General features: G+C 42.7%; 1 protein-coding gene across 4 annotated transcripts in view; it reads left to right on the top strand.

The window, feature by feature from the left end:
* The window catches only part of sws (patatin like phospholipase domain containing sws), a 275,614-nt gene that overhangs the window by 41,855 nt on the left and 220,240 nt on the right, over positions 1–13,519 (top strand). For all 4 annotated transcript variants that reach the window (XM_037414017.2, XM_075879135.1, XM_075879134.1 and 1 more), the window contains exon 11: positions 12,117–12,217. In XM_037414017.2, the coding sequence (XP_037269914.1) occupies positions 12,117–12,217 (101 nt within the window). The remainder of the gene's footprint in view (positions 1–12,116; positions 12,218–13,519) is intronic.

Raw genomic sequence — 13,519 nt, 5'->3', positions numbered from 1 at the left:
TAACACCCTTTTTTTTCTGTATTTTATGTTTAAGGCCATTTACATTTTATATGTTTAAGGTACTCGCTCCAAATACTGGCGTCTTGTAACTATCAACCTAGCCACTTAAGATGGCTAAGTTTATAGCCCCCCCCTCCCCCCCCCCCCCCTTCTGCTTCCCTGTGCACATGCCAATGAAAGTTAGGGTGTGCGCACGCTGCTAGAACTTCATGCCACAGCCAGTTGGTGCAATATACTACACTGTTTTATGTCACCGCTTCTGTATATGATTCTGCTTTTCTTTATTTTTTGTGCTTATTCCGTGGGCTTGCTGCTTCTGTATAAATGATTATGTAAAATGAGAGAATATTAAACTAAATTTAAGCTAAATTTTCTTTCTCTGTGTGTATCATGGAAAGCCTGTGCGTGCTTCAAACACAGAGGTAGCTGCTCCAAAAGGAGATTTTGCCTGCTCTAGTGGACGCTCCAAAATGCTGGAAGGCATTGCCGCCACTAACATATCCAAATGTATATCAATTTGCGTATGACCTCCTATAAAGGTGATTTCATTGTAGTAAAGTGATGCTAAGCCGTGAAAACATCCAGGAGAAACCGGCACTGTCGCAAAGCCCCGTTTGAAGGTTAAATGAATATATTACACTCAGATCTATACATTTTAGAAGTTTAAAAGCTTTTTATACTGACTTTTATGCTCCAAGTATATCAACTTTCAAAACTCAACAAGTTTTGCAGGTTATCACTTGCATTCTACAGAAAGTCAAACTCTGCTACTATTCAAAGTTGTTTCGACTTTTTTGAAGGAAAAAAAAAGCATTTGCACACGTCTTGTTTCAATTTAAGTAAATATTGTGCAGGTTAGTTTGGTCACAAGTATGCTTATTTTTTTACAATATGAAATATATACTATTCGAATTCGATTTGAAATTATTTGGCCAAAATCATTATTAGCTTCGAATACACTTCAAACTTAAACTCACTATTTGCACAAGCCTACTTTTTTCACCGCTCTCATTTGCTCCTGCTTTACAATTTTCCCGAGTTTTTAGGTGGCCGGGTGGGCAGATCCACATTAGTAGAGACCAGGACTTCAGGCATGAAAAATGTTTTAGGCGCCTACAATAGACTCTAAGAACTGCCATTTAAGCATGAATAGGCGTTAAAAACTGTCATTTAGCAGGGGTGGAAGTGCTGCGCCAATTGCACCATTCTGCACCAATTTGACCTGCTGCACCAGGCTTGCCATAATCAGCAATATCCGCAATAATTGTTGATTGGAAGTGTAAACTGCCAAGTTTAGCCAAATGTTATCGTCGACTGAGCAACACTGAGTGTTGGCCACACACAGGGTGCGGCCGCATCCAAATACAATGTAGTTCGATCACATTTTCGATCGCCATCATGTAGTTCGCTTCATTCATGGGGCTTCTTGCTAGTGCTTGTCTGATCGCTGTTATCGCCATGCTTTACGCGTAAAAGTGGTGGCATCAACATAAGTAACCGTGAATTATCTAGTAATGCAGTAAAACCTCGATAATATGTACCAGCCGGGAACGCTGCGTGATCATGCCGCCCAAAGTACCCATCAAAAAGTATTTTCTTCCTTTTTGCCAAAAGGTGGAAAAGATACTGGGCTGACACTCCCGCAGGATCGTTTGATAGCGCGCCGTAGCGAAGCAGCATTTTGAAACTATTACAGGTTCTGAATTACGCAGCGACTGAGATAGCGACAGAACGGATTGTCTTTTCTCGATACATATGTCCACTTCTCTACTGTAATCTGGTACTAAGCGACAACTGACAGTTTCATTTAAACATGAATTGGTTGGGTGGACTTGATCATCTCCTGGTTAGTTGCGTGCAGCGCGGCGCTTATGATGCCCATTTCGTCGCTGCCGGGCGGCTCGCGGTAGCGTGCACGCGGATTTTCCCTGTGAATTGCTTATCCCCACGTCGCTCCAGACTTAGCACAGATGAGTAGAGTAGCTTGTTTATTACGGTGGGGATAACAAACATCTGCCAAACGAAGTGCGCCGTGAATATCTATAGTCATCATGAAAACAAGAGACAAACATCGCTCATGCCTTGTTTTCTCTGAGTTATTTCTCAGTCAGCTGTGATGTGTAATGATGGGAGCACAGACGCACATGCACACACACCTACTACCCACGAGTGTGTGTGTGTGTGTGTGTGTGTGTGTGTGTGTGTGTGTGTGTGTGTGTGTGTGTGTGTGTGTGTGTGTGTGTGTGTGTGTGTGTGTGTGTGTGTGAGAGAGAGAGAGAGAGAGAGAGAGAAAGTCTGGTCAGCTCATTTGTACTAAGTGTGCAGGGAAAACTATTGGAATATTTTACCAGAAACACTTACGATTAACAGTGATTTTCGACCCTAGAAAGTTCACATAAAAAAACAGCGCCAATAACGAGGGACAAGAAAAGGAGACAGACGGCGGCACTGACTTGGGGCTGTTTTTTTTGTGAATCATGTCGTACCAACTCGCCCAAGCAACCACGTTAGATACCTAGAAAGTTGCTCCAAAACTAACTTGCATTGCTCCAAAACACACCTTTTGGTGCTCTGAACCTGCTCCAGTACTCCCATTTTACTGCACCAAAGCTGCTCTAAAACTGCATTTTTCCTGCTCCCTGAGCTGCTCCAAAACACGTCCTCTTCAACCCTGATTTAGGTACATATAGGCGCAATTCATAATTTCTTCAGTAGCGTGTTTCAGGACAAATATTTTACTTCTGAAAATATTTTACTTCGCAATTCTGCGCTTTGGGAAGTTTAACTTTGTTTTTTTCATCAAAAAAATTAAAACAAGCATAACCATTTGAACAGATTTAGGTGAAAGCTGGGGTAATTGGACGCTTTGGGAAAGGCTATGAAATCAGTCGCAAACCAGCAATATCTCGAGGTTTCCAGGCTTGAATTGTGCCTGTTTTGAGTTAATATTTGTTTTCATGCGGAAAAAGAACGCTCGACGTCCACTAAAGTTAGTGAAGCGTACTTGTAGCCAGAGGCTTTCAGTGCTCAGTAGCATCTGGAACATCTGAATCAGCACTAGTCAAAACTTTAGACACTCGTTTGAAAACAAAGTCCAGGATTCTTGTCCAAGACATACTTAAGCTTTGGGGTGACCTTGTCAGCGAGATGTCCATTTGGGATAGTGGCAAACCTTTCCTGAACGTCCAAAAAATTTGGGGATCCTTAAGCTTCGCCTTTAACAGAGGTGGAAGTGCTGCGCTATTTGTGCCATTCGGCGCTAATGCGACCGGCTGCGTCAAGCTGCGCCTAAACGGCAATTTGTGTGTGCAACTCCAAGTTTAATCGAGTTTTATCATCGACCGAGCAACACGAGTGGGCTACACAAAGGACGCTACCGCGTCCATATCAAATTAGTTCGGTCATGTCTTATTTCGGTTCATGAATGAATCTTGTTAAGGTGGTGTTTGTGTGCATAGCTCATTATGCGACTCTATATATGTAATATTACCAGCAAAGCTGTTAGCCAAACCATATAAACTGGAAAAAAAAATAAAAACAAGTTTCACCGGTGAAGCGATGACTGCAATAGCAAGATTTTGTAATGTTGTAACGGTAATGCCACACGCGCTTTTGTTTATTTTTGCTACCGCACCATTATGCATGTAACACTGCCATGCTCTAACCGCTCCCAAATGGCTGGGAACAATCTAGATAATGTTGGAAGCCTCCTATGAGATCACGCGCACCCCGTGTACATTAGAGTTTGTTTTGGAACTTACCCAATGGCTAGCGATAAGGCGGGAATCTTCTATGGCACATGTATAAATTCCGATGCACGTTGCTGCTTGGCAGATTATCGACAGCCGACGCTCTGGGTTACTGTATCAGTCTACAGCTTGTATTGCTTGTAAAGTGACGTTTCGTTTTCCAGGCACAGGTTCGCCCAAATAAGGTTCACTTATGAAAATAGCGGCTGCTGCCTTCGTCAACCTCACGACCCCGTGTGACAGTCCGAAGGCTGAAAGCTAACGCTTTTTGATTCGACATCTCGACACTCTACAAAACGCTGGTATAGGAAAAGATGTATGGCCGCTGTAGAGAGAAATGCTCTTATCGCACGATCTTTTTTCGTTAAGAGGGCACCATGTAGAACTTTGTAAGAGCCGCTCGCTGATGCTTGTTGATAGCGCACGCACCAGCTAATCACAACCATGCCCTTAGAATCAAAGTTCACAGCTGCTGCTTGACGACCCATTGCCCCCCCCCCCCCCCCATTTTTTCATGCTTGTTCAAGACATGTGGCGTGTTTCATCTCAGCTTGAGCATTCGGCGGCAGTTCTAACACGCGGTGGGATAGTATCGCGTACGCCCTTTGAGCGACCGCCGAGATCGGTCGGCTTGTTTAATCTCTGCTTGAGCAGCGCTCACCACCCCATCTTGCACAATTTTACGACAACTTGAGGATGTAAACAAGACAAACCCATGAACGGCTACAGATGTCGACAGGCTGACGCAAAACATTGTCCCCATAAAACTTATGTGCTGTCATCCACGAAATCTCAGCTCATTCTCACTCAATTCAGGTGGGGTCACTAAACAGTTTCAAGGAGCGCATATGTTTTGCAGCGCTGATGCGCACCCATGCGCACTTGATGACCGCATAATAGGAGTGACTAGTGACACTAGATGTGGCCGTGTGTCTGATACTATAACAATAAAAGGAAAACCAAAGCGGCTGGAAACTGGCTGTGAGAGCCACCTGCACACTTTGTACATGCGGCGGATCTTGGGAAATGTTTTTTGCAGAATTAATTGTCCCCGACTTCTAGAAACAGCTCTCTATTGATTAGCTGGCATAAATTTTCGACAATTATTACTGCTCAACTTAGTCAAATTGAGAAGCTAACATATCAATTAGATATTTGGCTTGCAGAGTTTTTTTCAATTGCAGAACTTCGATGTTACTGTAGCATAATCACGAGGGGCACGCACTTCTGTCAAGTTCGCCAACCTAGTGCATTTTTCCAACTACACACGCCCATTGGTTCGAGCAAAAGTCTGTAAAAATATTGCTATGTTGCCCAAGCCGGCAAATTCAAACAAATTCTGAAAGTTGAGTGGCTGAGCTGACTACTGGAAAGTGCTGTGTGCACGAGCAATAAATTTAACAGGCTAAAATCTATGACTGCAAAGCGTCGATCACTGGTGATTGATTGGAATTGGTGGGGTAACAAAAGAGTTGAAAGTGATCCTCATAAGTTCTGGAGACATTTGGGTAAACCAACAGATAAGGTTGAAGACATTATGTTGGATGTTGAGAGTGTTACGGAGCCACACAAAATAGCTGACTGCTTCAACGACTTCTTTTACAGTGTCTTTGCTATTGACTTTATGTGCCAAAAATCCAGATGTCATAGATGATGCTAATGTGCCAATTATTATACCAGAAGGTGTCTTGTCGATGCTATTAAAACTGAGCGATAAAAAAAAAGTCCTTTCCCAGATGGACTGCCTAATGTCTTCCTAAAGCTTTTTGCTGGTCAGCTATGTGTGTTCTTAGAGAAAATATTTCAAGTTTCTTTGAATGTTGGAGAAGTGCCAAACGACTGGAAACAAGCGCGAATTGTTCCAATATACAAAAATGGGGATAAACTACTAGTTAAAAATTACAGGCCCGTGTCTATTTTGTCATCCTGTTGTAAGATGTTGGAGCGTATTATTGCGAAGGAAATTAGAGCATATCTTGGCGAGAAAAACATTTTTTCACCTTATCAGCATGGGTTCCGAGCAGGCATGTCGACAGTAACACAGTAACAACCATACTTAAAATCTCTGTGGTTTTTTTAAAGGTGGCCAAGTCGATATGCTATTTCTCGACTTTTGTAAGGCTTTCAACAAAGTGCAGGAGTGGAAGTGCTGGATCATTTATGCCATTTTGCGCCAATTTGACCTGCTGCGCTTAAACGGCAATTTGCGTGTGCAACGCCAAATTTAGTTGAGTTTTATCATCGACCGAGCAACGCGCGTGTGCTACACTAAGGATGCAACCGCGTCCATATCAAATAGGACTGTTAGTTCTGTTTCTATTGGTTCTGTTTCACTAGTCGCGTCGTATTTCAGTTCATGCATGAATTTTGTCAAGGTGGCGTTTGTGTGCATACCTCATTATGCGACTCTATATATATTTGAACAGCAAAGTTGTTAGCCGAGTCACATAAACTAAAAAAACAACAACTAAAAGATAGTTTCACCGGCGAAGCGATGACTGCAATAGCAAGAATTTGTAATGTTGTAATGCTAATGCGGCACGCTCTCCTTTCTATTTTTGCTACCACACCATTACACGTGTAATGTTGCCTTGCGCGAACCGCGCCTGAATGACTGGGAACAATCTAGATAATCTTGGAACCTTCCGATGAGATTACGCCCACAAGGCATACATTAGTTCTGGAATTTACGCGGCCGCTAGCGATAACTCTGGAACCTATGATGGCACATGTATAAATGCCGACGCACTTAGCTGCTTGGCAGATTGTCGATGGACGACGGTCTGGTTTGCTGTTATCAGTCTACAGAGCGTATTGCTCGTAGAGTGACGTTTCGTTTTCCGGGCACAGGTTCGCCCAAATGAAAAGTTCACTCATGAAAATAGCGGCTGCTGCCTTCGTCAACATCACGACCGCATGATACGAAGGCTGAAAGTTAATTCTTTTGGATCCTACATCGTGACACTCTACAAAACGCTGGTGTAAGAGAATAAGGATGGCCGCTCCAGGGAGAAATGCTCTTATCGCACAATCTCTTCCCTGTTGAGAGCTCACCACATAGGAGGGTTTACGAGCCGTGTGCTGATGCTTGCCGATAGCGTGCACCAGCTTATCGCATTCACGCCCTAGCATCAAAGTTCACCGCTGCTGCTCAAGCACCCCCCCCTCTTTCCCCTGGGTCTTTTTTGATGCTCGTTCAATAGGGGCGGTTTATCTCTGCTTGAGCATTCAACGGCAGGTGTAACACGGGGTGGGATACTATAGCTTGTGCTGCCCTCCAAGCGACCCAGATCGGCTGCCTCGTTTAATCGCTGCGTGAGCAGCGCTCACCACCCCAGCTTGCGCAATCTTATGTGCGGGTAGAGCATATGATGCACGGGGAATGTTACCAACTTGTAGTTTACGTTGAACATGGCGGCGATGGCAAAAACCCATTGAGTGTCCATATACTTCATATCCTAATAAAAAAAATAACTTGATTGCCTAGCATTAAGCAGTTCTAGAATAGCGCACTGCGAGCCCTTACGGTGCGGTTGATGCCACTGCGCGCATGCATTTTAACGTGAGCCGTCCGCGTTCGCTGCCCGCACACAGAAAATCGGAAATAGCGGGCGGCGTGTGCTGCCCGCATAAGACCCGCAAACGCTGGTTTCGAGGCTATGGTGCTGCTGCGATCGTGCGTTGCGGTTCGCAGGAGGGCAAACGCTAGTCTAAAACTCGTATAGCGTCAGCTATGCTCGCAACGCCCGCAGCGCCTGCAAACGTTATCCTAAAGATCCCTAATGGCGCGGGGTGCCCATCTAAATTTTTTCGTGGTTCTCATGTCGGCTGTAGCACTTCAATGACCGGAACATAAGTTCTGTGCACTCATTTTTGTAGAGCCGTATTAGTTTAGTAGGAAAATAGCTTTTATTAGTTCTAGTCTGATTGACTTGCTGTTCATGTAAGATGTGGTGTTTTATTCACATCTTGAACATTGCAACATTTTAATATAAATTTTTTTTCAATCGTCTGAAGTCTGGTAGCTGTCCAGAGTGCCGCTCATGTTTTTTCTTTGAGTTGCTGTGATTTCAGCTTTGATGTTGTAAGATTTAATATATTTATCAATTTGGGATAAGTCGGGTCACTTGATCAGCATTGAATGCTTTGTGAAAACCACTGAAATTTTTTAATTTTATGAGAAAGCAAAAATTCTAATTAACAGTGATGTGTGACCTGGAAAATCTGCTCCAAAACTAAATTTTGATGCTCCAAAATACATTTTTTGGTGCTCAAGCACTGCTACAACACTCCTCTTTTACTGCTCCAAATCTGCTCTAAAACTGTAGCATTCCTGCTCCCAAAGCTTCTCCAAAAGACTAAAGCCTGCTTCCGCCTCTTAAAGTGTCACATTCAAGCCCCGCCGCGGTGGTCTAGTGGCTAAGGTACTCGGCTGCTGACCCGCAAAGCGCGGGTTCGAATCCCGGCTGCGGCGGCTGCATTTCCGATGGAGGCGGAAATGTTGTAGGCCCGTGTGCTCAGATTTGGGTGCACGTTAAAGAACCCCAGGTGGTCGAAATTTCCGGAGCCCTCCACTACGGCGTCTCTCATAATCATATAGTGGTTTTGGGACGTTAAACCCCACATATCAATCAAGTGTCACATTCAAAACTTTTGTACCTTTTGTTTTGGTCTGCCAGTTTATTTCATTAGTGGACGGCATCATACTTAAGCAACAGACAACAATTATCAAGATAATAATGATAGCCATTTTCGGGTGCTTCCTGTTGGCTCAAGTGTGCCACAGGATGGTGTTTTGGGGCCGTTGTTATTTTTAATATATATAAATGGTTTAACGGAGGGCATTTTATTATCAGTGTCAGTAAGGCTGTTTGCAGATGACTGCATTATTTTTAAAGAAATCACTTCTACTAGCGACCAAGATTTGCTCCAACAAGCAATTGATAACAAGTTCTTGGTGCCAATCTTGGGATATGCAGCTAAATGTAAATAAAACAGTTTTATTTAGAATCACTAGGAAAAAGGCCCCAATAATATTTGAGTACCAATCCAGCAGCGTTCCCATTCAAACAGTTGACTGTTAAAAGTACCTTGGAGTCACCTTTACTGATGAGTTATCATGGACTAAACATATTGCAGAGATATGCTTGAAGGCATATCTCTGTAGCATGACGCAGTAGAAGACTCTATCATGCTCCTCCTCGGTTATGTTTGCTTGCTGTGAACACCTTCGCACGATCATGCATCACAAATTTGGGATCCAGTTACGTTGAAAGACACTGGTCAGCTCGAAATGATTCAACGCAAGGCCATTAGATTCATTTTTAATAAATATAAGCGAACAGATTCTCCTAGTGTCCTGATGACCAAAAACAAAAAATTTTCGTTACTGTCCAAAAGAAAGTTTCATCGCATAAAGTTGCTACATAACATATTGGCTGGTGGCTTGAATGTAGGTGACTCATCATACCTTCGTCCTGTTAATACAAGACAAACAAGACACACTAGAACTCATGCACTGAAACCGATTTTTGCTAAAGCTAAGTCATTTCAGAATAGCTTCTTTTCTAAAACAATAGAGGATTGGAACAGACTTCCAGATTCAGTCATTATGTCGCCAAGCTTTGTCAAAGCTCTGGACGAGCATATATTTTGTTAATTATTTGCTTTCTTAGTGCCGATGTTTTATTTAACTATGTATGAGCGTTATCAATTTTATGCTTCTATTGTTAGGTGCACAAATTAGTTCCATAATGTACCATTTTATGTATTAAGCCATTCTTCTATTTTGTTCTTATATGTGTACTGCCCCTCCTGCTAGGGTCAAGTTGGCCTGCAGTATTTTGAGATAAAAATAAAAATAAACAAAATAGTCTCGTCACTTGATCAACATTGAATGCTTAGTAAAGTAAAAACCACTGAAATTTTTTATGTTGATGAGAAAGTGAAGAGAAAACAAAAATTCTAATTAACAGTAATGTGTGATCCAACAAATCTGCTCCAAAACTAAATTTTAATGCTCCAAAACACGCCTCTAGGTATTCCAAAGCTGCTCCAAAGTACCCCTTTTACTGCTTCAAAGCTGCTCCAAAACTGTGTTTTTGCTGTTCCTAAAGTTTATCCAAAAGACTGAAGCCCGCTTTCACCCCTACTTTAAGCATTGAACGCAATAGCTATCTCCAGTCCCTGGTGCATACTTCAACCACTTAGTAAATACTTTTTATTGCATGATGTTACTTGAGAAGTTCTAATTTTGAAAGTGTAATCGATGAAGTTGAAAGTGGCTTGTGTCAGTGAAGCTTTGGCATATAGCTGCATTCTGTGTTATGGGTGCAAGCGATTTCACAGATGCGGATATAAAAATAACAAAATAAAGAAGCTGAGTGCCCGTGAAATGACCACAAAATGCGTGGTATTTGCACAGGTTCATGGGTTATTTCAATTGGCAGTTGCGTAACCAATGTTGGGAGCTTTATGCCTATGCGTGCTTCAGAGTGGACATGAAATACAAAATATTATTGACCTTTCAAATGTCTTCTCGCTTGCAAAATACAGTTTCTCCATTGACGGGGTAGCACTGTGATCCAATGGTCCATTGCCTGACATGGACACTGTACGGCTTCTTGTTCTTCCACATTGCTTGGCAGACTTCCGACAGCTGCCGTTATGAAGAACATAAATGCTAACGAAACTTGCGTGTAGGCTGTAGGCGGCAGCGCTAGCATAGCTTAGCTTTGGCTCATTAGAGTACACTCTAGCTACACTGTACAATATCCTCCCGCATGCAACTGATGAGCTACACTGCTCTTGAACCTAGCGATGGGTATCTTTTAGGGAGGCCCACTAGCGCTATAGTATACCACTTCGCCTCGAAAGGGTACATTCTATACCCACTCACATAAAGGCGCGTTTATAGTCCCACGTAATCGGAGCGTTGGTGAGCGTAACATGCATTGGAGCGCATCGGCCGAGTCCAGTTACATGTGCGTCGACCTACGATCGCTTTTCACTCACATGACACAGCGTATGCATGCTTCTACCCTACGTTGAGCTGTAATTGCACCTTAATAGGAGTAAAAGTATGAACAAAAGCAAAAACAGTGTGCTATGCACACACGTGTTATCGTTAATATGGCCACACTAACTGCCTCACGTTTTCCTCTATATGAACAGCTGAATTAAGCAAAACATGTACTCCACGAACGTGAAAAGGCATATTTAGGTGCTGAAAAGCTGATATAGGCACGAACCTCGAAATAGGCACTTATAGGCACAATAAATGTGTGATTAAAACATTTCCCATTCATTAGTTCGTATTTCTATGTTAAATAGGCTCGAAACGAACTTCAGGAAAAAATAGGCATTTCGCCTAAAGTTTCGGTCTCTACACATTAGCATTTGTAGCACCTGTTAAATGAATTGGCAGGCACTGAAAATGCTAATGTGGATTTCATCATTGTTTGTACTGCGTGTTGGTTCCATACACTGCTTTTTTTTTAAAACAGCAGTGCTCATGTGCACTGTGCATGGGTTGGCTGATGTTGGTTCACACACATTTGTGTTCTGCTTTTTTGAGTCTTCTTTGTTGTACTGCTCTGAATTCGAGATCTTGTGCTTAATAATAGAGATTTTTTTCATAACCTGCCCCAAATTAGGATTTTTAGTGCTCCAAAAGCAACATTTTCGCTCCTCCGAAATTGCTCTCAGCTGTAGTGCCTCTGAATGAGTTTACCCTCCATTTGCAACTATTAGAAGTCTGTTTTGCAAGTATGTAAAATGCACTCAAGGACAATGCGAGTAATTTGCTATGTATAAGATGTGGTTTCTCCCCTATACCATTTTTCAAGATGCTTTACTACCTATAATTGATGCTAGTGTTTTTTCCGATGGAGGCGGAAATGTTGTAGGCCCGTGTACTCAGATTTGGGTGCACGTTAAAGAACCCCAGGTGGTCAAAATTTCCGGAGCCCTCCACTACGGCGTCTCTCATAATCATATGGTGGTTTTGGGACGTTAAACCCCACAAATCAATCAATGATGCTAGTGTTTTTGTTGGAAATACTGGACACACAAATGAGGGTGCACGAAAATGGCAATGCGGTAGTATCACCATCAGACACTTTAAACATGGAGCTTCGTACAGCCCTCCCTAGAGCAGTGCATGAATTTCCTCATGTTGTTTATGTTATCCTGGGTGTGACATTTGGAGTTCTTTAACATACACCTAAATCTACATAAAGAACCATGCTTGTGGGTGCTCTTCCATTATCCTCCCATCGAAAATTGGTCACCATGGCTAAGCCTTTGTGCATGAGCTGTGCAGTACGACACTGTACCTTCTAAGGTAATTGTTCTGCTCTTTTTCAGGGACTGCTCCTGAAACTGGATCATTTCATCCTACAGATGAGGCTGCAGAGTCTGAAAAGTTGGCCACTGAAGATCCTTCTGGTGCAGCTGCATTCAAAACGGTGCGTTAGGGCTGGTGTTACAGCGAATTCTTGGTATAATGAACTTCAAGGGACTGTGGCAATTCGTTCATTATTTTGAAAGGTCGTTATAGTGAAAACTCAAAAACTAACCATAAATACTTATTTTCCACTGACCAAAACGACTTACCTTCAAAACGGTGGGGTCGTGAACTCGTTTTTCACACACACAAAAAAAATAAACACACAAGTGAACATAAAAACTGCACATTTACTCAAGGAAGTCCGATGTTTTTTTTTTTTTTTTTTTGATGCGTGCAGCACAAACTTCACAGTGCGAAGGCCTACAGCTAGTCCTCATTCCTGTGGTGCGATCCACTTTCTCGCTTAGCATAAACTGCTTGCACTTTTTCGTCGTAAACAGAGAGTAGCATCGCAGCGCGAACGCTGACTTGCTTTGCAGACGCAATAAGTAATCACCGCAAGGAGATGAACACGACTAACAAGGCCTCCTGGAGCACATGTAGAAGTGACAAAGAAAAACTCGAAGCATATGGCTGTCGTCGCCTCTTCCGAAGAAAAGAAACAGCTAAAAAAGAAAATTCCTCGCGTTTAGTTTTCTGCTCCCTCGCTGTCTCAGGTTTCCCGCGCCCATGCTTTCTGCTCCGCAACTCCCACTCTGCCTCGCCGACCTTGCGCTCCTTTGTTGCCCTCACCCCTCTGCTCGGCGCTTGTAAACCTGCAGCATCGGTGTTTTAACAAAAAGAAAGAAAAGAAAGTCGTCCTTTCGTTTTTTTCCACTCCGCACCGTCGCACGTGTTCCGAGAAGCATGGCGTCTGTTCGCTGTGTTGTATGCTCGCTTAGTGCTCCGGTGGTCGCTACGTATTCAGAACATGAGTTTGCTGTACTGAGGCGTTGTTAATATAATGTGGAACTAAATTAGCGTGCATTTTTTTGAAAGGTTCATATTCTGAAGTACGAAGTAGTGAAATAATTTTACATTGAAAATATTAGCAGTTGGCACAGGTTTTTTAAAATGTTCGTTAATCTGAAAAGTTCGTTAATGCGGGGGTTCATTCTATTGAGATTTCCCTGTATTCCACTATGACAGCAGTTATAAGGTACAAAATGGGTTTACTGTGCCTGTCCATCTGTTCTTTCTTTTCATTACGCCTTCTGTGTCATTGGGTCACCTGCTCCCCATATGCATCTTCCTCTATGTGGAAGTAAAGGTGGGAAAAGAGATGCTGAATTGAGCTATTTCTTTTATTTTTTTTTTAGCTGTGTGAATAACAAAATTTTGGTTGTGAAGTGAATTTGAATATTAAAGTGCGAGTGTGAAT

The sequence above is a fragment of the Rhipicephalus microplus genome, chromosome X, assembly GCF_043290135.1.
Source record: "Rhipicephalus microplus isolate Deutch F79 chromosome X, USDA_Rmic, whole genome shotgun sequence".
NCBI classification, from domain to species: Eukaryota; Metazoa; Arthropoda; class Arachnida; order Ixodida; family Ixodidae; genus Rhipicephalus; species Rhipicephalus microplus.
Note: the sequence above shows the minus strand (reverse complement) of the source record. Positions and strands in the feature narration are given on the sequence as shown.